Genomic DNA, 22,355 nt, shown 5'->3' on the forward strand with positions numbered 1-22,355 from the left:
ATATCGAATTACTGCTATCGAAAAAATACTAACCGAACGATAACGTCCCATCGAATGTCAACAAATAACGGAAGAAGAAGATTTTTAATATTAGTCATGGGGGCATTTTTTGGGAAAAACAGCAAAAAACCGGCCATTAGCCGGATTACCGACCAGGACAAGGCGGTGCTGGTGAGTCAAGGGAACCTTCCACACCTGATGGCCGCTTCTAAGACCCTGACAATTTTCCCATTGCAGCAATTGAAGCAGCAGAGGGATCGACTGAAGCAGTACCAGAAACGGATTGAAACGCAATTGGAGAATGACAGACTTATGGCCAGGAAGTGCCTGCAGCAGGGTCGCAAGGAGTAAATACATCACCGATTATTTTATATTAGGTTCAAATAACCCTTGAAATCCTCTTGCAGCCGGGCCAAGCTGTTGCTACGCAAAAAGAAGTACCAGGAAAGTCTTCTGACTAATACCGACAAACAGCTAGAGAACCTGGAGAAGTTGGCCGCCGACCTGGAGTTCGCTCAGGTGGAGATGAAGGTGCTAGATGGCCTGAAGGCCGGTAATGCAGCCCTAAAGAAGGTTCACGAAATGCTGGACATTGACGAGGTGGAAAGAATCATGGACGAAACTCGCGAGGGCATTGAGAAGCAGCAAGAAATAGACGCCATACTGACAGACGTGCTGACCACGCAGGACGAGGAGGATGTCTTGGCAGAATTGGATGCCCTTGAAGCAGAGGAAGAGCAGCAGAAGGGCATCCAGCTGCCCGAAGTGCCCACCGAGGATCTGCCTGCCGCGGCGGAAAGCGAATCCGTCGAGGAGCCGGCAAAGACCAAAGCAAACAGCAGCAAACCCAAGAAAGTCCTAGTGGAGGCCTAGACACAAAATCAAATCGAAACCAAATGCCATTTTGTATATGTATGTATGTATAGCCGTTCAACTAAATATCTCGATAAGTCTAATGTCCAGTGTGAAATACATATTTTTATAGACTATGCTTTCGATCAGGAACCAAAAAGAGAGAAAGAGTCCTTATATTAAATCTTCGTCGGCCGGCGTCCGGCGTCCTCCTTAACTTTATTGCGCAGAGCTTTGTTGCTATCGGTCAGTTTTTCTATCTCCGCGATCAGGACCAGGTTCTCCTTGAAAAGCTTGTCGTATTTCCTTTGCACAGTCTTGTCCTCGGCCACTGACTTGTATTTGGCTAAGACGTTCTCGATCTGCTTACGCTGACGCATGAATTCGTCCTTAACTTCCGCGTCCAGGGACACAAATCTCTTTAGCTCGTCGTCTGAGGCATGCTTGCGGAACAGCTCCCGTACCGCTTTCTTTAGTCCCTCGGTTGAGTTAATCTCCCCGGCCACGTAGTAAATGTCCGAGCAGATGGCATGCAGGCACTCCCTGGAGGCCTTGGCCCGATGACGCTCCGTCCGGAGCTCGGTCATATTGCTCAGATACTTGTCGCGCATTTCTTTCAGCTGCAACTCTAGCTGCACATTGTTCTGGTTGAGTCCCTCCAGTTCTGCCTCCATCTCGATAATGTGCTTACGCTTGTCGTTAATCTGAAATTCGCGCGGCTCTATCTGGGCCTTGAGCTCTGCGATCTTGTGGCCCAGCACCTGCTTGTATTTGTCCAGCTCTTGGTTCTTGTGCAGCAGGTCCTGAATGCGTTTCTCCTTGCCGTTGATGGCGTAGTCCCGATCGGATATATCCTTTTGCAGTTCCTCTATGTTTCGCATCTGTTTTAGGATGTTCCGTTGGGACTTGTGGTGCTCCTCCTTAAGAATCTCGACCTCTTCGAGGAGGCCATCGATCTCGCGACTCTGGCCTTCGAACTTCTTCTGTAGCACTCCAGCCTTACCGCGCCACATCTGAGTTTCATTTCGCTCCGTGGTGAGTTTGTTTTCGTACTCCGTTTGGGTGGACACCATGTTGCGATCGTTCTCCAGCTCCACCTCGCGGCAGTACTCGATGAACTCGGACTTCTTGTCCTGCATTTCCTTCATCAGGTCGCGGATCAGCTCCTTTCGCTCGTTCAGTTGCTGTTTATAATTGTTCTCCAGGGCCTCAACCGTATCCTGCAACGTTCCCGTGGAGTTCTTCAGCTTTTCCTCGTAGCTCTCGCGCAGTTCCAACATGTTCTCTCGGAGATTGGTGAACTTCTGGTACTCGATCAGCATTCTCTCCGAATACTGGTTGGCCAGAGTGTCCAGCTGAACGCGATGCTCCTCCCGCAGGGCATTGATTTGGAACGTGATGTGGTTCATCTCCTCGGTATGCCTGGCCTCGATTTCGTTGTTCAACTCCTTGAGCTCCTCCAGCGCCGAACAGTAGCTCCTGTGCACTTCCTGCAACTGCTGGCCGTCGAAGATCTCGTTCTGACTCAACTGGTACTGGAACTCCTCTGCTTGCTGCTTCAGTCGGAGCTCCAAGTTGGCTATCTGTTCTATTTTATCATTGAGCTGGCTGCGCGGTATCAAAACCTCCTGGCTTCGCATCAGGTCCTGGTCCATGTGGGCCACCTTGCCCTCGATGTTGTCCATTGCCCAGATGGCCAGCGTGCCCTTGCTGGAGATGGCAAACAGCATGGTGCCGCAATAGGAGAAGCGCATCTTATTTACAGGCCCATCGAAAAAGCGGAAGTTGGTGAAGGTTCCACCTCCTGCCTCCAGGAACGGCAGCTGCATGTTGAACAGGTTGCCTTCGTGATCGGACACAAACATAATCAGATCCGACCTGGCCAGGCACATGTCCGCAACAGAACCTTTGTTTCTCGATGGTATAGTTATCTCTCGCACTAGACTGGAGTTCTGGAACTCCCGGATCGTTCCAAAGCTGGTGCCAGCATATATCGTCAGAGGTTCATTGAAGCTGCACGAGACGGTGATATATTCCGTGCCCTTCTGCACAATCTCCTGAACACGCGCTCCAGTTTCAATATCCCAGAGGTAAATGGCCCCCTCCGCCCCGCCAGAGATCAGGAATTTATCCGTTCGTGACCAGGCCACGGAGAGGACTGTGCCATTGTGACCCTTCAGGTTGATCACCACATCCAGCGTGTACACAGAGGTGACAGCTATATTGTTGTCATACGCAGCGGCCATCAAGTGTCCATAGTTGGAGTAACGCACGGCATTGCAATGGGGGAAGTTGTAGGTCTTCACAATCTGAGAAGGAGAAAAAAAGAGGTTAAAGATCACTTTCTTCCAACGAAATTCTTGTTAACTAAGCTTGACTATTTAAATCTTTTAAATTAAATAATAAATGTGTGATATTTTTAAGGAGAAACTCACATTAAGATCATCCATAAAGATCTGGGTAACACGCAGCTGATCGGAGAAGCCAATGGCCGCCATTTGACCCGTGAGACCCAGCTCCACAATGTTCACATCCACTTGGAATTTTCGTACTAGCTCTACCAAGGCAGTCTCATAGTTCCAGATCCTTATAGTTTGATCCCTGGCTGCAAACGATTATTAAATTAAATATAAAAGAGGAACTAAATGGAAATTTATCCTCACAGGCAGTCATAATAATCGGCTTCCAGGCACACACCGAAATGGCGATGATTTCCCCCGTATGGATGAGCACTCCCAGGGGTTCAAACTTCAACTGCTTGGTCTTCAAAGTCTCTGGAACTATGAGTATACCCACATAGATCTGCGAATGAGCCGTTGTCACGATTACGGTCTCCTGTTTGTGATCAATGGCTAGATTCCGGATCTGGTACATGTGCTCCGCATACAGATTCGTTGGCACCGTCAGTATAGTCTTTCTCTCGAACTTAAACTTGGAAACTCGCTCAAAAACAAAGGCTCTATTAAAAATGATATAGGCGAATCCTTTGGGAAAGGCAGTCATGCAGAGGACTCTTTTATCCGCCAGACTAATCGTCTGAGTTGGCAGAAATCGGTGATCCTGCATCTCTCGATCTCGATCGAATATTTCCTGATCGATCATAAGATCCACAGTGTCCGCATCGCTGGCCTTTTGCGCCAGTTTCTGTTCACCGTTCTCCACAAGAATCAGTTGATCATCTGATGTGCCCACCATTAGCAGGTCCATCGAGAGGAAAGCCATTGAGGTAACCCTGTATTTGACCTTCAGATTGTTGCTTATGCTGAAACCCCTTTCCGACTTGCTCATCAACAGCAGAGTGCGATCCCCGCCTACGGCCAAAAAGCTGCAATCAGCCGGATTGCCAGCAATGCATTCGGCTCCTCCATGTGATCCTGGTATTGTGGCTCTTGCCTCCAGCACGGTGCTAGTCTTGTCTAGCACCAACATGATAATAGTTTCCTCTGGGGGACGGGTGACCAATGCCACCGCTCTAGAGTCAATGGTGAAAATCATCTGCTGAATATCGGCATTGCGATGATTGCTGGGCAGCTCTAGATGACGACGCTTCTTAAGAGTAGACAACTCATAAACGGATATGTATCGGCCACTAGAGAGGAGTAACAAGAAGGGTTATATTTATAGGTGAACTTCCTCCTTTTAACTGTGTACATAAACCTATACTAACTTCTTTGAATGTCGTTCCAGCACCGCCAGCAATTTTCGATGCGAGCTTATGGCTATGACTTCCGGTCGGGTATCCTCAGGAAATCTGTAGGATACAAAATACTATGAGGAGTAACTAAATCGCTTAGAGAATACGCACCACTCACCTGAGAAACCTCTGCTTGTTCTGTACGTAATCGTGGAAGGCCAGGACTCCCTCCACTGGATAGATGACCTCCTTGTTGAGATTAAAGTGAATGTTGCCAATCACATCTGACCGCAGTCCGTAGATAAGCCGTGGCCTTATCGTCACCGTGCTGTTGGTCAGTGAAGGTCGCTTTACCTCATCCATGATTGCTGGTTTAATAAAAAATATATGTACACGGCGCGGGATTACAATTTAAACTGGCAGAGAGGCAGACAGACGACAAGCCGAGGAGAGTACTGAAATTCGATCAAACAACTTGGGGAACTTGGGAACCGTTAGGGAACGGAACTCTCGGCCTATTTTTCCACCCGACAGTTAACTCCATGGCATCCGTAATGAGGAGAACCTAACAACAACAAGAGTGAAGAGGAGGCTCTATTCCAATCAGAGCTTGGCCGCGAGCGTCCATGAATAAGTAATTAAACGCCGCTAAGTATGCTTTTAATTTAAACCAACAGATGAGCGGGAAGGCGAAGACGGAGACGGAAACAAAGTTAAGCGCTTGCTAAAAACAACACTGAAATTTCCGTTGGAATTGGCCCCCGTTTCCTGGCCAACAAAAAACAAAAAGCCATCGCACTTGAACTCTGGCAATGCGCCTTTCTTTTTCTCTTTATTTTGACTCGGAATATGGGTCTGTCTGTCAGTCAGTCAGTCAGTCAGTCAGTCAGTCAGGCAGTCCCCCAAATATTGTTTCACATCCCCCGAAATTTCCCCCGAAGAGGCCAAAGACAATCGTCGCCTTGGCACAGCGAACACGACCTAACACAAGGAATTGTTAGTTAAAGAAAAGCTGCTCGGCCTCTCTTCACTGAAGCACTCTTGCCCCAGCGGGGGAAAATACTTGCACGAGAGAGCTTTTGTGTCCACAATCCTACAAGTTGGAGATGCCCAATATGGTTTGAGCTCACCCAATTGGGAAATTACTTGGGCATGGGTATGGGTCTGGCAAACTGGTATGGGGTTTGTTTTTTTTTTTTTAACAATTTGATTAATGGTTTCAGGCCAGACAAACACTTTTTTCTGCCTTAAATATTCACAGAAAGTTTGGGTTACAAGATAGGTATTAAAGTTACAGGAAAGTTTTCATATATCTTATAAACATATTAATTTTTAAAGGTGTTATAAGTAGAATGAAGAAGCAAAATATTTTGTCTACAATAATTCTTTAGCTTTACATTTTTCATTAAACATAATTCTAGAGGTTGTGCATTACAACATATTGTTTAAATGTAAAGAAAAGTGCAGTGGGTAGTTTGTACAGCCTGTGTCGGCTACACCATCAAAACACCGATGCTATGAATAAAACATATCCTTCAGAGAGAAACCTCATACCTAATCCTTCCCTTGCAATCTAAATAAGGTAAATGAAGAGGATGCTTTCAATATTTGAAACACTTTATTTAGTTGAGGTTGGGTAAAAATATATGTACAAATTTATATAGATTAAAATAAATAAGTCTATAAGTCATATGTTTTATGATATGATGATACAACAATTTAATAACCCCAAGACTCATACTTGCTGATGATTTTAGTTATTACTTATGATGGGCTTCTGTAGTTGGTTATAGAATCCTTAACTTCAACCTGCTACCTGGTATTTTCACCTTCATTTTGACCATAAAAAAGCTAAACAATTTGCCAACACAATCAGTCGACGAAAGCTTTCTCTCTTTCTCTTGGCTGAGAGTTTTGTTTTCGGTTTGCTTGCGGGCTGTGCTCTGTCCAATTCAGTAGTAGTTTTCGCGTCGGCCGCAGCACAACGAGCAATCGGAAACGGAAACGGAAGTGACAGTGACAGAGGCTACACATAGCACAGCGCAGAGCAAATTAAACCGACCGAGAAAAAAGACAACAGAGAAAAGAACTACCTGAGCGCAGTGAAGTGTTTGTTTTTCGGCGTTATCACCGGATGCACGCGCTTTCAGCTGTGATTGGAGTAGGGATTGGGATTGGGACTGGGATCCACAGGAGGAGGCGGCGAGCCGGAGAGGCGTGTCACTAGCAGGTGGCGGCTGAGCCGGTTAAACCAGAGTCCGACGGCAAAAAGTAAATAAAAACCAAAACTCACTTGTAACTTTTGTGTTTGTGTGCGTGTAACTTTTGAGAGCTGCTTCGGATTGTTTGTGAGTGTGTTGTGTGTTTTTGCGAGTGTTTCAAGGGTCCCGGTTAAAGCAGTTAATTGTACACATGGAAAAAATTAAGAATATTTTAAAATATAACAGGAAAAGGGTTCGGTTAAATATAAATATATAGGGAAAATCTTTAAGATTTTAAAAAATTTTAAAACACACTCTTCTGGGTTTCAAAATTGAATTACATCTTAAAACCTTTATATGTAATATGTACTATTATTTATTTTTTAAATTTTAATTTAAAATAGGTTTTTAAAATAAAAGATTTATAATCCCCTAGCTTTGTGTTTAACTTGCCTTAGCTGACATCATTTTAAGCATTTGCTTCTTGTTTACAAATAAGTAATTAAATTACCAATACATTGCTGGTTAAAAATAAACTTTTTAAAGTTGTAAATAGCTATTTTCCATTCATTGAAATGTGTAAAGGAAAAGGTGAAAACCTTTATTCGTTCCTTGTTTACTAATACCTAAGTTTTTTACCAAGACTTTCCTAGATAAATAGACCATTTATTCAAATGTCTCAAATTGGTCATAAAATTGTAATAGTTTTCAAATATATAGCCAAGGAATTATTGCAGTTCCTTGACTTACTGTGTACCTGGCAGGTGTTTTTGCGACAGTCGCTCAATTAACAATTGCTGGGGAGAAAACCAAGGCTCGAGTCCTGCCCGAGTCCTTTTGCGGCTTTTCTCACTGGAATTTTAAGGCAATTAAATTGCAAAAACCAAAAACCCAAAAAGGAAAAAGGAAACAAGAGAGAGTAAAGCAAAGAAAAGCGAAGCCAGGCCAAGAGTGATATGAAAACGAAAGCGAAAATGAAATGAAATGGAAAATGGCCTAATGGACTCTGTCAGTCTTTTCAACTCGGCCCAAAGAAAAGTCAGCGACGACGCAGCTGTGTGGCAATTAAAAAGTAATTTTAATGCTCCCTGTTTCGTTTATTTGCGCAAATAAGCAACGAATTTAACAATTAACCTGCGTTTGTTTTTGTTTTTGTGAACTTGTGTGTTGAATTTTCGTGTGTGGGTTAATTCAGCGCCCTTGCACCGCCGTAAATCTTTTTCATCTCTCAATTCCCCCAAAGCGCCTTCCACATTTTATTTGCCCCCATTTGCCATCATTTGGCCATCCATTCGAGGCATAGCAAGTCGCACGTAATAGCCGATCTTTGTTATAAACAAATCGTTTTTAACAAAGGCATACCACACACACACACAGAGGCAGTCATAAACCTATACATAGTAAATATCCGCACATTCACCGCAAAAACTAGAACAGGTCAAATGAAAGAAAATGTGAGGAAAATCGGCTCTGCAAAAATGCCCGGAAAGCGTAATGTTCATTTCAAATTTAAATTTAAATCCGTCGCAACCACAGTCGCCGCCGCATTGCGTGCACTGCACCACTGCCACACCATGTGGCACTGTTCCTTTCCTAGATATATACATATATATATATATATGCAGTCGATTCTATATATATTGGGCACGACTTGCTCCCGGTATTTTTGGACTACCGTCGAATGCCGCAGAGTTTGGCCGCTTAAATATGTAAATTTCTTCATCGCTGGAAGTTGTTTGGGTGCCATTAGCCCATCCGTAAATATAAACAAAATGCGTTTGTAAATACATATTCATAAAAGTAAACATCGCCAGGCAGGGGACCCCATTTCAAAATTGTAAATAAATCAATCAAAAAGTTCATTAAACCAGTGAGTTCAATTTTACAAAATTACTCATTTTCTTGATGAATTTTCAGGTGTTTGAAATGTGTTTTTGGTTTTGATTTTCATTCATAAATAAAATTCCTACATATGCGTAATACACAGGAGGTGTTAATTGTGATTAATTGAAATAATATATATTGGGTATTTGGTTTATATATTAAATATCTTTTTATATAGGGTATATACATTTCACTGTTTGTTTGATAATTTAAAATTATATTCTAAGTTTAAATAGTTCGGAATTTATTTATACTAAACTTTTTTTTATCAAATTTTTTGTCTTGGCTGGCAATAAATAATAAAAATAAGTCGTATATATATGATTGAAACGCAGTTTTTTTTTCATTCTGCTTCTTTATTCTTCTTTATTTTTATAACTTAATTGTCATCAGAACTCAAACTATATTCTTGAAACTTTCAGATGCCTTTTGTTGCGTTCAAAAGTTATCCGTCTTTAATCAAATTATAAAAGAAAGAAGACTTTAATTGCATCAAAACGATTTTCCTTTTTGTTTGTTGGTAGACAGACAAATATTTTCTAGGATTTTCTACGAAATTTTGTAGTCAAAACGACACATGTTTTTTAGTTTCTATGAATTTTATAGCTCAAAACTTTCAAACTTAAAAAAATCCAGCTTAACCTAGCAACCAAAAGCATATTCAAGTTTTAGACATTTTTTTGGTACAAGCAATTTCTTTATTTATGTAATAAAAACTTTTATTTTGGCTTGTAGAGATTTCTTTCAACTTTTTTGCTTTTCTAGAAAATATTAGTATACTCCCAACATTATCAAACTCTCATGGGCTTATGCTTTTTCTTTAAGGTCCTTCTATTTTTGCATTTATTTTTACATTATGTGGTATAAAGTTTCCTACATTGCCTTAGATTGCATCAACCTTTAGACTAGTTTTACAACTTTTAAACTTTCTATTTAAAAGTTCAGGGGACCCATAGACAAAACACTACAAAAGAAAAAGGGGAAATTGCTGAACAAACGGAAAAATTCCGCTATGATAGACTTTCATTGTTTCCAATTATTCTTATTTTATCACGTTCTTTCTTTCATCAGGTTAAAGCTGAAAGTAGTATTCAATTAAAGCCAACTTGAGCCTGCCATTTCGCGCTTAATTTTTTATCACTCTTTACTTGGCAGCCCTGCATCCGCGTTTTCCTCGTTTTTCCATCGCATTCCCTTGCCGGCAGAGCTGCTGCTGAAAATCTCGCTGAAATTGGAGTCAAGTGTTTTCCCTTATTTTCTCTAGCGTTTTATTTTTTTCTTTTTTTTTTTTACAACCAAGCCAGGACATAATAGCATGCGCTCGCCCGTTATTTTGCTTTCTCTTTCTCTCTACATGGATGTGCACAAACACATACACACACTTATCAGCACGATATGGTTACACTGGGAGAAACTCTAGGCCCTAGGTATTATAATTTTAATCAGAAGCTTAATATGTTTAAAATATATACCACAAAAAATATTACACATACGCAACGTGGGACTCCAAAATATATTACAAAAAAATATTACACATACGCAACGTGGGTCTCTAAAATATATCACAAAAAATATTACACATACGCAACGTGGGACTCCAAGATATATAAGAAAAAAATATTACACATACGCAATGTGGTCCTAGCCTAATCTTTAACGTTGAAATAATTGCCAAATAACACTACACCTATTTTTTGGCAAGTGTGCACTGGTGTAAAAGCTTGAGCGCAAGCCTTTTTCCTCCATTTTTCCCAATTTTCAGCGGCTACCCACCGCTCCTCGGCTTCCCTCCTTCCGTTCTAAACGTTCGGCTTCAATTGTAGCGGCTAAGTTGACCTTTTTGTTAATAGCGCACACACACCAAAGCGCGCTTACGCCACTATGTTGGCATATAGATGGCAAAGGAGCATTGTCTGCGCAGGAATTTGATGTTGGCTCAGCTGATTGATTTATTGTCTGCCAGTCTCTGACAATACTGAGCAAAGCCAGTTGGCAGCAAAGCCAAACACAGGAGCCGCAAAATGCCAAAGGAGCTCCCTTTTGTCTCTCTCTCTCTCTCTCTTTGCTTCCGCGCCGCACTGTATGCAATAAAAAATTATCAACTGAAGCCCCTGTATATGGACTAAGAGAGTGTGCGATTATGTGTCTGTGTGTTTATGCGGTTTATTTGTGTGTGTGTGTGTGTGTGTTTGTGCATGTGACGTCGCTATAATTAAGAGCGGTGGCGAAAGCGAAAGCGACAGCGCGTACTAGCCGCCATTTTCATTTTACGATAACTGCTTTCACCTACTTATTTGCCATTGCGGGAATGCATGCACTCGCTCCCTAATTTCCACCCAATATCCCTCCCTTCCCTCTCGCCATGCGTCACCTTGTTTTTAATTCAGTTTTATTATTCCCAGTTTTAATGACGTTTATACGTTCGCTTTTATATATGTATGTATGTAAGTACATGTGTAGGGAATTAAAAATTAATTTCTTTATTGCTTTAAAATAATGACATTGACAACAGACACCAATTTCGGGTAACATTTAGGGCACTCTATAATTTTTTTATTATTGTTTTTTTACTGTAATTCCAAGTACAATTGAATACTTTTTATATGTATCAATTACTCAAGCTAGATTTTAATGTAGTTGTATTGTCTTTTATGTTAACTAATCTACCACTAGGTGTTTTATTCTCAAGTACTTTATTAACTTCATATTTGATTCTATTAAAGAATTTTAATAATACAAAATGCATTCAAGTTTCCACTTTGCCCCCAATTTCAATATCAATCATTTTGAAAATCAGCATAATAACTACAACTTACCTTACCCATCGCCTCCTTATTTCTCTCTGATTTAGTAATATCTTATTTAATTTTAATAGCTTTACAGAATAAGAAAAATGTAATTTGCATTTTATGATAACTGCAGCTTTGTTGGCATTTAGCCACACTCCTTCCTTGCCTTGCCATCATGTGTCGGTGTCACTGGTTGGGTCCTGCTTTATTATTCTCCCTCCTTTAATGAAATCCACTGCCTTGGAATTTTTAAATTTAATTCCTTATTTACTTCTTACTGCGTACAACAACGAACAAAAAATTATTATTTAAATTGCAAAGCGTGTGCGCTCACTCATTACACATTCTCTCATGGCCTGACGCTATCTTTTGCCCCGAAAGCCTCAAGCATGCCAAAGTGTATGCCAAAAGTTCATAAAACTTTAAAGGGTCTTCTCGTCCGACGAAAAATGAGACATAAATGCATAAATTTAATGGATATCGAGCGGTTGCCGGGCGGCAAGCGGTCAAGAGGCGGAAATTAAGGCAGGGCGTGGTCGGACACTTCAAGATGCTGATATTGGCCATGACAGCTGCTAACTGAAGTTATTTACCTAAGTGCAATTGCTCATTTTTTGTTTGGAAAAATGATTAAAAGTTGTAACAATTTGATGTATTAAAAGATTATCAGTCACTTAGGCTAATACCGCTGGACATGGCAGGCAACATAACAAAGTTTCAACGACTCTTAAATGCCCTAGACCTTATGGATTTTGTACTCACAAGTATTTGTCAAACTTTGGCCAACTTTTATGCTGCGTAAATTTTAAATATCCAAACACAATCGACACGTTTAGGGGAACAGATTTGTGGCCATCATGAAATTCTTGGTCTCCACAGGACTTTTCGTTTTCAAAGTTGCCCCATAAAGAGCGTGTCCCTTTTTTTTACAGGCCTTTGATGGCCCTTTCCTCAATTGGTTTTCCCAGTAAGTGCCATCGGTAAGAGTCCTCTGGGTACTATATTCCTTTACACTGCCAATAAAAGGGGAAATATTGCTGGCACTTGTGCTTGTGTTACACGTTATTGGTTTACCTTGCACTGCAAAAGGCGCAAAATCACAGCAAACAGGACTCAAAATTTATATGGCCAACAGGTTGGATGGGGGGTGTGGTGAAAACTATTAGGAGAGGGGAAAACACGAGCCGCAGACATGTTAACCACATAGTTTCCAGCCGTACATGCTAATCGAAAGGCAGGAAAGGCAAGAAAAGCAGGAAAATGGAAAAGGCAAATTCCCACATAACACACGCATGATCGAGGGAGGACAATCCACAAATTGAATTGTCTGCAGCAGATGAAGCATGGATTGAATATGGGATTATGTACAACACATTAGATATGCAGTGTGCGTGTGTGTGTAAGCGTGTGTCTGTGCGGTTAGTTTTTGGGGCGGCCCCATGGCGTATGCGCAATGCCAATTAAAACGGCCCCGTAAAGTATGCAGCACATAATGTAATTGCCTTTCATTCTGTTTTCCTTACGATGTTTTTTTTTGTTTTTGATCCGGTTAATGAATAACGAATGAACCGTTGTACGCTTAATTGTGATTGAGCCGAAAACACATCTCATTATAATTAATGTAAATGTTGCCACGCACACATACTATAGTTTTTGCACAAATATATGTACTTATATATATGCGCATATTTTGCCTCAGACCCATTAATGCCATTCTGATTTATTACAGCCTCCTCTCGCTCCAAGCCCGAAAAGTTCAACGCAAAAACAATAACAAAAGCGGGGCCATAATTAACCGCAAGCCGCCAAAGGGAAGTAAAAACAAATATCGAAATCAAAACAGAAAAAACATCACATACCCACACGAAGAGAGAGAGAGCGGTGCGGCAATGCGGCCTAAACGCTTTGGCAATTATGCCGAAATTGTTAACAAAATACGAAATGTATCAAACTAAATAAAAGGCGACAGCAGCAGGAAACCAAAGAAATTACAAAGGAATCCAGCTGAGAAACGAAGGGACTCGACTCATTGGCAACGGCGACGACAGGTGGCAGGTGGCAGGTGGCAGGTGGTCGCCCGGGGGCCTTCGCATTGAATTAATTTTCGTATAGGCCAACACACAGCACAGCTCAAAGCCCAAATACCCAAAGACCCGAAACCGAATTGAAACCTCAATAGAAACACAAAACGGAAGCACAGAAACAAAAACTCACTTAGGTTGCCATCCAAATCAACGGCTGTCAGACAAAAAGTTGCTTTTTGTTATTGATTTTTATAAAGCCCAAGTAGCAGCGGCGGCAAACAAACACCGAAAAGCAATGAGCAGCCAGGAATAATAACACAAAACCACAGAAGAACAGAAAATACAAATACAGCAAGTACAACAAATATAACACAAACACCAACAACAAAAAAATAGAAACAAAAAGTGAACGCAATGTGAATAATTCCCCAGTTGAACTGAGCACGAAACACAGAGCAAGAACTGTTGGAATATATACCCCGCTCCCTCCCCAAACTTCCCCAAAGAAGCTCACTATATAATAGCGTACTATCGGAACGTTCATCAAATACGATTCGATTCGATGACGATTCAAACAAGAGACACACTGAAGAGACGGACGCGCACACGGAGTGCCAGTCCCAGCCCCAGCTCCAGACCCATACCCACACCCAGAGTAAGGATCCAGCTACAGCTCGAGACCCATAAAAATGTGTTATAAAAATATACACGCATAAATTCGCCTCCCCACCACAAGGACATAAATATATCAGAGCTGGAGGAAATTTAATGCAAATGTCATTGACAAAGTCAATTAGCAGGAAAGCCAGGCACTAAACGAGCGGAAATTGAAATGGAAATGGCAATCGAACAGCTGCAGCGGCACAATTGAGCAACAATTCAATATATTTAAACATTTAAATACTTCAGAAATTGATTAAACAAAAGGAAGGAGGAGTGTGTGTGTGTGTGTGCGGTTTGGACTAAAGCAAGACTGATTTTTATGTTTAGTTAGATTATTTTTAAACAAAGCAGCAACAGCAACAGCAGCAGCAACTATTTGACAAAGGCAAAAACCGCAACGAAACTGCAACAACGAATTAGCCAAGCGGAAACCCTAGCAAAGAGGAAACGCCGCCACCCACCCACTGGGAAATAGGGAAACAGGAAAATATATAGAGAAGCAGCCGCCGAAAGCAGCTGAGGAAACAACAAAGGCGAGCAGATTCGGATTCGTACGGAGGAAGCATGTTTGTGTTCATAGCCGTGCTGTTTGTTAACGCTTGCCTGGCGGGTAAGTAGTGCTCCCATTTCCCTCTGGTATCCACTATCCTGCTCCCAGTTCCGGAATTTAGGGTCGTAAGACCAGTTTCCTCTGGCGACAATGTTGCGGATTTGCGAAAAGTAACTCCAGCACAAGCTTAGCTCCAGTTCCAGCTCTTTCTCTGGGGGCCTTAATAAACACATTTACTACAGCTGTGTATAAGGCAAACAATAGTTATCGTTGGTTTGTTTGTGTCCAAGCTTGGGTTTATTTTTAGCTGTTTAGCTACTAAAATAAGTATTTGTTTTCTTTTTTTATGGCAAAGATAAGGTTGCCAATGAGTTAGGGCCAATGGTAAAATAAATTAATAGTTTAATAAAATAAATAACACGTTTACTTGTTGTTTTTAGATATTTTTGCATTAATCAAGGCTAAAGAAGTGCTTTGAATCATAATAATAATAAATTAATTTTTAATAAATATTAAAGAAATTAATTAATGTTTTAAAAACATATTAACAAGTTTGCTTTCTGGTTTGATCATATGTTTGCATTAATAAATATTGACAAAATAGTAGTTTTTAGTTGTTAAAAGTCTATAAATAACTCAATACATTGATTTATCGAAGGCCACTGAAGCCCTTCATCTATAATTTTCTTTTAAGTTTCAAGTTTAAGTTTATACCTGTGAAGGTATACAAAGAAAAAATAACATATCACGTCTACGTATTATTTAATATTATTATTTGATATTTTTGCATTAATATATAAAGTCTAAATTAGTGTTTTTAATAGTAAAATAATAGCAGAAGAAAATAAAAATAGACAATATATATAAGTACCTAAAAGAAACTACCTAATCAGCAATGAATTACCTAATAATCCAACATTTATTATTATTAAAATATTACTTTATAAATGAAATACGTATACGTATATATTAATATGCTATACTATTTAAAGTAAATGATTAACTGAAAAGCATTCATAAGTTCTCTTGTTAATCTTCTGTTGACTGTTTTGGCCAACTCGCTTAGGCAATAAAATGCACTAAAAATACTTCCACAAAAATAAATATTAGGTAGTTTATTGCCTAAGCTAAGTAGGTCAAATGTCTTGCCAAATAAATTGATTGATGTTTAAAATACAGTGTTCGAGAAAATCCCTTGATAATTAAATATACTTTTATAATCACTTTAAAATAAATACATTTTCTGACAAATATTTCGTTAAACGAAATCAAAGCTGATAGGGGCAAAAAGCAAGCTGTTAAAATTGATTAAATTTATTTGACAAAGAGCCAGACTTACCCCAGACTGGTCAATTGATAACTGATTGACAGCAGGATCAGGGCAGACTGTCACATCTAATCTGTGCTTCTTTTGGCCCAAAAGAGGACTTGAAATAAAGCCGAAAAGCTGATAATTTTATGACCCAACTTAGGGGGCTGATGTCTCTTACGACACGGCTCCAACCACATTGCCCAGTTAATCCCCCAGACGCATTAACTTGGCTGGCGCTTCTGAATTACTATATACTCTTCCTCGTTCCCATATTCAATATATATATGTATATATAAGCATTTACCGGGGATAATAGCATAATAACAAGCAATTATTGTTATAACAGGCACCATTCCGGCTACGCCGGAGAACATAACCGTCACCTTTCTGACGCCCACGGCGGTCCGTGTGTCGTGGCAGACGCAAATCGATCTAAAGGCACATCCCATAGAGAAGTACGTTGTGACGTACAAGCCAACGGATGACAGGTAGGTACCACTAACAAAGCTAAAACTCAATTCACTTGGCCACTTGACTTGGCTAAATGACGGCAAAGCACACTTTGCCTCACTTACCAACCAAACTGACGGGTTTTAAAAGGTCCTCACAACTGGCTAAGGCTTCTCAAGTGCACCGTAAGAGAATGTTTGTGTATCAAGTTTTAAACCTTCTTATTTATACATATATTTTATTGAAAGAAAATTATACTTTTAAAGTCATTTCAAATGTCAATAAAGTCAAAGATGGAAATTTATATTAAAAACACGAATTATATATTTATCTTAAAGCTCGGATTGTAGTTATGAGTCTAAATTTGTATTAAGTGAGGTTTAAGGGAATTTTAAGCTGTATCTTCAAGTATATATTAATTAAAGTTTAGGTGCTACAGGCTATATGATATAAAAGTCAAATTTTCATAACATTTACACAAAATTTAAGATTAATATATAATGGCTATAAATCGAATTTGATGAAAATCGGTTAAGAACTGGAAAAGTTATAATTTTTCTCTTTAAATTTTCCGATCGTTCCTATGGAAGCTATATATATATGTTATATATAGTCCACCGATTCGACATGATCCGACTTATATACTAGTACGATTATGCAGAACAAAAACTCTTCAGTTTCATTCAAATAGCTTACTCTTTGTTCCAAAACAAACCTTGCACATGTGTGTATATGATTCACAACTGGTTCTAACATCCCCGGAACGAAGTGACTTCTGCCGGCCAGGTCTCAGATATGTGTTGTGTTACAAAAGTTGCAAGTCATTGCTTATTAGTGCTCAAAGTTAGTAACTGATCATACATACATACTTACTGGCCATTGATACTTACTGTTCAGAGTTACTTACTGGTCATAGATACTTACTGATCATAGTTAATTACTGATCATAGATACTTGCTGATTATAGTTACTTACTGGTCGGTCATAGATACTTACTGTTCAGAGTTACTTACTGCTCATAATTAATTACTGTTCATATTTAATTACTGATCATAGTTCTATAAATCGTCCTATTGTTCCTATGGCACCTATATATATGTATATATATAGTCCACCGGTTCGCCATGCTCCGACTTATATACTATTAAAATTATATAGAAGAATAACTGCATAGTTTCATTCAAATAGCTTGCTATTAACTGCAAAACAAGTCTCCCACATATGGGCATATGATTCCCAACCTGTTCTAACATCCCCGGAACGAAGTAACTACTGCCGGCCAGGTCTCAGAAATGTGTTGTGTTACAAAAGGTGCAAGTCATTGTTTATTAGTGTTCAAAGTTAGTAACTGATCATACATACATTCTTACTGGTCATAGATACTTACTAATCATAGATACTCACTGATTATAAATACTTACTGGTCATAGATACTTACTGTTCATAGTTAATTAATGATTATAGGTATTTACTGATCAAACTTTTGACTGATATTATAATCCTCTCCAAGGGTATAATAAGAAAAGATGAAGAACTTTAACTCTTTAAACATTTTTTATATAAAAGTCTTTAAAAAAATGCTTTAAATAATTTATATTCTTATGTCCCCATCTGTCAATAAACAATTTTAATGCCACAATCAGATATATATATTTTGTAATATTTCAAGAAGTGAATTCTCTTAATCCCACAACCTTGATCCCATTTCTCTCTGTGCCCAGAGACAAATGCAATTGCATTTATGCAGAGTGCGTTCGGACAGGACAGAGAAAAACTCTGCCTGCAATTGACGTTGGGTTTTTGGAGTGAGTTTGTGGCCAATATAGCCCGGGGGATGGGGTCAGTGGGCAGGGGGCGTGGCAGCGGTCAGTCATGAACACTGTCTGCCAGCGCTGAATTGTGTGTGTGCGCCCCTTCCGAGTCTAAAGTCTATGGTGGTGGTGTGCGTTGTGTGCGGCGTGCGAGTGTTTGCTTGGCCATGAGCTAAATAACAAGCCGACGAGCTAAGTAAGCCAAACGGAGCGGGCGGGAAAACCCCAAAGAGCCAAGGAGCCAGTAGAAACAAACAACATGAAAATGGGAAACTTGAGGCCAAATTGACCGCGAATGCAGGCCAAAAGAAAAACAAAAGGCGGCGTGTACTTGAAAGTAAAGTTATTTAAAAACAAACTGTAACAGAGCAGAAAAATGCGAAATTTTGCACACAAAGAGCGGCGAACTTTTTTGCTAAATTGCAAATATCAGTTGGTTGGCTGGAAAATTCCAATTATTTTGGGTCTTTGGTGAAGTTTTACCTTATTTTCAGCTTGAATTGAGCAAGGGATTTTATTTTTTACAAGCTGCGATAAAGGGAATTGTCTTTTGTTAAGTGCACTTGTTTTGTATTAAATTTAGGCATTTCATATTTGATTAAATGGGAATATACCTTCAACCCTGTTCAAAACTTAGTCAACTATAAAGCAACATTTGCTTCGTTAATATTTCAAAGTTTGCAAACTTTATGCGTTTCAAATTATTGCCACTTCATTGGCTTCGATTTGGAAAAAAAAAAAAAAAACTTGACTTTGCCAAAGCTACTGTTGGTGCTGAAATTTTCCTATATATATGTATATATCCGCGATGTTTATTGCAGTCAAAATTCATGAGAGGAAAGCTTATACTCGTGTGCTTATACATATGTCAGGGACTTTGGTGCTTTGCCAGCTCCTGTTAACTCTCTTGGCAATAATCTCGATGATTTACCGAACCGATGCAGCTCAGCTGCAGCTGTCTCTGGCCAGCAATTTACCATCTTCCTAGGGCCAGGACACTGCCGGTGCCTTTGCCTGAGCCACCTCCACATGCTCCCCATTTGCATCCGCGTTGATTGCCATTTCTCAACGCCCAAGTTGGCTGCGTGGCCACCGGAAGAACATACATATAGTACTTATATATGTACTTTATACATATGAGAACATATAGGAAAAATATCAAAACTGGGAATGGATAAAATTTAAGTAGTAAATAAAATTGAAATTTCCATAGTTACAGCTCTGATGTAAAATATTTATCGATGCCTATATGGTAAAGAAAATAAATGGATTCATTCTTTATATGTTCAATTTTAATAATACTAAAGTCCATTTAGTGTCCATCAATTTTAATGGCTTCTCTTTTAGTCTTTTCTCTTTTAAAATTTGGTGGGTATGGTTTATAAAAATATTTTTAAATTGAAAATCTATAAAAATGGTTCTATAGGTATGTTTAAACATGAAACATCTTTGGCAGAAGTGCCATAGATATATAGTTTTGATTTCCATAATAACAAAAATATATATTTTAGGTAAAGTTTAAATATATACATTAAAAAAAAGGTCATATTTCTCCATCTTCATAAATAAACTCCAAACCCCATATAATTCATAGCATACTTTTCAGCATGATCTTCAAGAATTGTAGATGTATTTCTCAGGACCATAAAGCATTATTATGTGGTAAAATACTATACAATCCTTCTTCTCTCAGTGCACCTAAAGACCGTAGGAGGCAGGGGCTGAACCAAATGGCTTGCATATTTTCGCCAACAAACTAAGCACTTCCGCTCCATGCTGGTTGCTCCAAGTCCGCGTGGCGGCTCAGCTCGTCGTAGTCGCCCTGCCATGAAATGCCGGCCGTGTAATAAGTTAAGTGCTCGGCTTTTGTGCCTTTTGACTGCAGTCCGCTGCTGACTGTTGGCCAAGGTGTTTTTCAATTTAATGGCTCTGCTGGCTCCGTTGCTGTATGTGCGTTTTGGCTGCACGAGCGTGTTTTGTCTTTTTACTGCCCGCCATTCCAAAGCCTAAGCCTTCACTTTGCTATTGTTCTTTTTTTAGTTCCCATCCATCCATCCGTCCGTCCGTCCGTCCGTCCGTTCGTCTTCCATTAGGTTCACGCCTATGTCAAAAATTTTATTACAAAACTTGTGCTCCTTGTTTGTGTTTCGGGTAGAGTGGAGGTCCCTTCACTAGGTCATTATTTATTAGTCAGTTTGTTTTTTAATTTTTGTGTTACTTTCCTATCGATTTTTGTTGTATTACATACTTCCGACTGCCAGTCATTATGGTGGGCGGTCGGTCGGTCGGTCGGTGGGCTCTATCTTCCTGCCGTTTTTCGAGTAAATTGTGCCCGTGAATAATGTATGATTAGTACATAGACACGTTGACGGTGAGTCGGCTCGAGCTTTTGCCTTCCCTTTGGCTATGGCATTGGCTTGGACTTCGCCTTAGGTTGCGAGGCTCGAAACTCGAGCCCAGAAAGTGGAACAGGACTTTTGTCCTAGACATTTCTGACAACTACAGGTAGAGCACATATAGCCACACATGTCGTCGTTATCTACGTGTTCATGCACAGGGAGAAATTGGAAGTGGGAAAAGCAAAGCTAGACTTTATTATAAATAAATGGCTTCTGTTAAAATTCTCTGACTAGATTTCCTTATTAGTTGTAGGAATAAATATAGAGAATATATTCAAGTTATTGTAAACTTTCATATATAAGAAAATTGTTTACTGATTACCCTTAATTAACACTTTCAAAAAAAAAGCCTGTGAATATTTCTCACAGTGTTCCCTGCATGCTCCAAATTGCTAAGTGGATTTATGAAATTCTGGTCGAACAATGTGTGTCCGTTGTAGGAGGGTTGGAGTTCAATACGTCCAAGCATGTCAAGCACCATCAATAACAATAATAATTAATAACAATTACTGTCCCAGTGGAGGGGCAGGAGAAGTAGGTGACTTCGAAAGGAAGGGTCACACAAAAAGGGGGCGGGCAGGACATGTGCGCGCTTGAAGGAGGCGGAGAAACATTCGTGAAGTAAAAGTAGGCGGGAGCAGATGGAAAATCCCAATCAATAGTCCTGTGGTAGATTTTATTCATTATCGTTATCTGCTTTTTTAGAGCCAATTTGACATTATTAAAATTGAAATGTCAAGGCCCCGGATACCTATGTAGCTATCTACCGATAAACTATATGTATACATATGTCTACACATGGGTTGCTATAGTTTCTCTGGGTAATGGCTAAGCGGATGAGATTTGTGAGTGCCTCCGGCCAGGCTGTTTCTTATTCTTCGTCGCACTCTGTGTGCGATGACAACATAAATTTTCCAGAATAAGCCATAAAAGTGCACAGTAACAGGAAATGAAAATGGAACACCAACGCATAACGTACAAGACTTGATTTGTACATAAAACACACATAGGATATATATGGAAATAAGCCGACTTTCACAGACTATTTGAGTTGGCATAGATAACTATTCCGAATGCCCTTTACTTGCTTGTTTACTTCATTGAACATTGATAGAGCTGTCCCACAGGGCGTATGCGTATTTTTAATTGAATTTTTAATTTAATACAAATGGAAACGCCGTAACTCTTTTACTACCAATAAAACAAGAATGATAACGGTTAGCTATCGCCAAGCTGTTGTAAAGTAAAGTTTTTAAAACCAGCCCGCGAATGTCATAAGTTATTAAATAGCAACTGAAGCCCTTCGTGTGTAAATATATATTTTGTATGACATATTGTATGCATGTCGGCCTGCGATTGCGAAGTTTGAGCAACGAATGCGAAACTTCTGGCAGCCCGTAAGCTAATTGTTTATTTATCACACCGGAACGAACTGGATTAAGCTCACAAAGGGGGCACATTAAAAGTGAACTAAAAAAAGAGGAGAATGCCCAGCCGAAATGCACATTCATTCTGCCATATTTCTGAATTCCAAATGACTCACACACACAGAGGCCGTAAAGGGAGAAGCGGGAAAAGCCGGCGAGAAAATTAGGAACTTCCTTCCTTCCAGCTCGCCTGCATTTCTTACTGGCCAGCAAAGGGTACGGGATCCGCCCCAGGAAAATTGGAGGCTTCGCGTGAGTTTAAATTGTGTATAATAAGCGCCTTCCGCAGACCGAACTTAATGCCAAATAGTTGGAGGCAAAGGCAAAGCTGAAGCCAAGCGAGAATTAAATTTGATTTG

General features: G+C 39.9%; 3 protein-coding genes across 4 annotated transcripts in view; 2 read left to right on the forward strand and 1 right to left on the reverse strand.

Moving 5' to 3' along the window:
• Vps20 (vacuolar protein sorting 20) lies at positions 1 to 1,012 on the forward strand. 2 transcript variants are annotated; one of them, XM_086828533.1, is made up of 4 exons: positions 29 to 171; positions 238 to 347; positions 408 to 912; positions 986 to 1,012. In XM_086828533.1, exons 1-3 carry the CDS (start codon positions 55 to 57, stop codon positions 871 to 873), a joined length of 693 nt encoding a protein of 230 aa, XP_086684659.1. In that variant the 5' UTR covers positions 29 to 54; the 3' UTR covers positions 874 to 912; positions 986 to 1,012. The 2 variants fall into 2 exon arrangements, with proteins under 2 accessions (XP_020801141.2, XP_086684659.1); XM_020945482.2 differs by having other exon boundaries at positions 1 to 171; positions 408 to 1,012.
• Positions 898 to 6,158, reverse strand: tous (testes of unusual size). The gene is made up of 5 exons (XM_020945468.2): positions 4,665 to 6,158; positions 4,520 to 4,603; positions 3,516 to 4,441; positions 3,288 to 3,457; positions 898 to 3,161 (listed from the first exon to the last, which is right to left on the reverse strand). The coding sequence occupies exons 1-5, from the start codon at positions 4,847 to 4,849 to the stop codon at positions 1,032 to 1,034; spliced, it is 3,495 nt and encodes a 1,164-aa protein (XP_020801127.1). The 5' UTR covers positions 4,850 to 6,158; the 3' UTR covers positions 898 to 1,031.
• LOC110180165 (uncharacterized) overlaps positions 6,158 to 22,355 on the forward strand; it is a 25,488-nt gene continuing 9,290 nt past the window's right edge. The window contains exons 1-3 of the mRNA XM_086829164.1: positions 6,158 to 6,757; positions 13,090 to 14,657; positions 16,256 to 16,397. Of these exons, the coding sequence (XP_086685290.1) occupies positions 14,612 to 14,657; positions 16,256 to 16,397 (188 nt within the window). The 5' untranslated portion in view covers positions 6,158 to 6,757; positions 13,090 to 14,611. The remainder of the gene's footprint in view (positions 6,758 to 13,089; positions 14,658 to 16,255; positions 16,398 to 22,355) is intronic.

This window comes from Drosophila serrata, unplaced genomic scaffold (genome assembly GCF_035046125.1).
Source record: "Drosophila serrata isolate PLE 108 unplaced genomic scaffold, ASM3504612v1 contig_184, whole genome shotgun sequence".
In the NCBI taxonomy this organism is placed as follows: Eukaryota; Metazoa; Arthropoda; class Insecta; order Diptera; family Drosophilidae; genus Drosophila; species Drosophila serrata.

Coding starts and splice junctions, on each gene's coding strand:
- Vps20 (XM_020945482.2), top strand. CDS start 55: ATGTCAACAAATAACGGAAGAAGAAGATTTTTAATATTAGTCATGGGG. Junction 172..237: donor ACCAGGACAAGGCGGTGCTG/GTGAGTCAAGGG, acceptor TTCCCATTGCAG/CAATTGAAGCAGCAGAGGGA. Junction 348..407: donor CTGCAGCAGGGTCGCAAGGA/GTAAATACATCA, acceptor ATCCTCTTGCAG/CCGGGCCAAGCTGTTGCTAC.
- tous (XM_020945468.2), bottom strand. CDS start 4,849: ATGGATGAGGTAAAGCGACCTTCACTGACCAACAGCACGGTGACGATA. Junction 4,442..4,519: donor CTGGAACGACATTCAAAGAA/GTTAGTATAGGT, acceptor ACTCCTCTCTAG/TGGCCGATACATATCCGTTT. Junction 3,458..3,515: donor GCCGATTATTATGACTGCCT/GTGAGGATAAAT, acceptor AATCGTTTGCAG/CCAGGGATCAAACTATAAGG.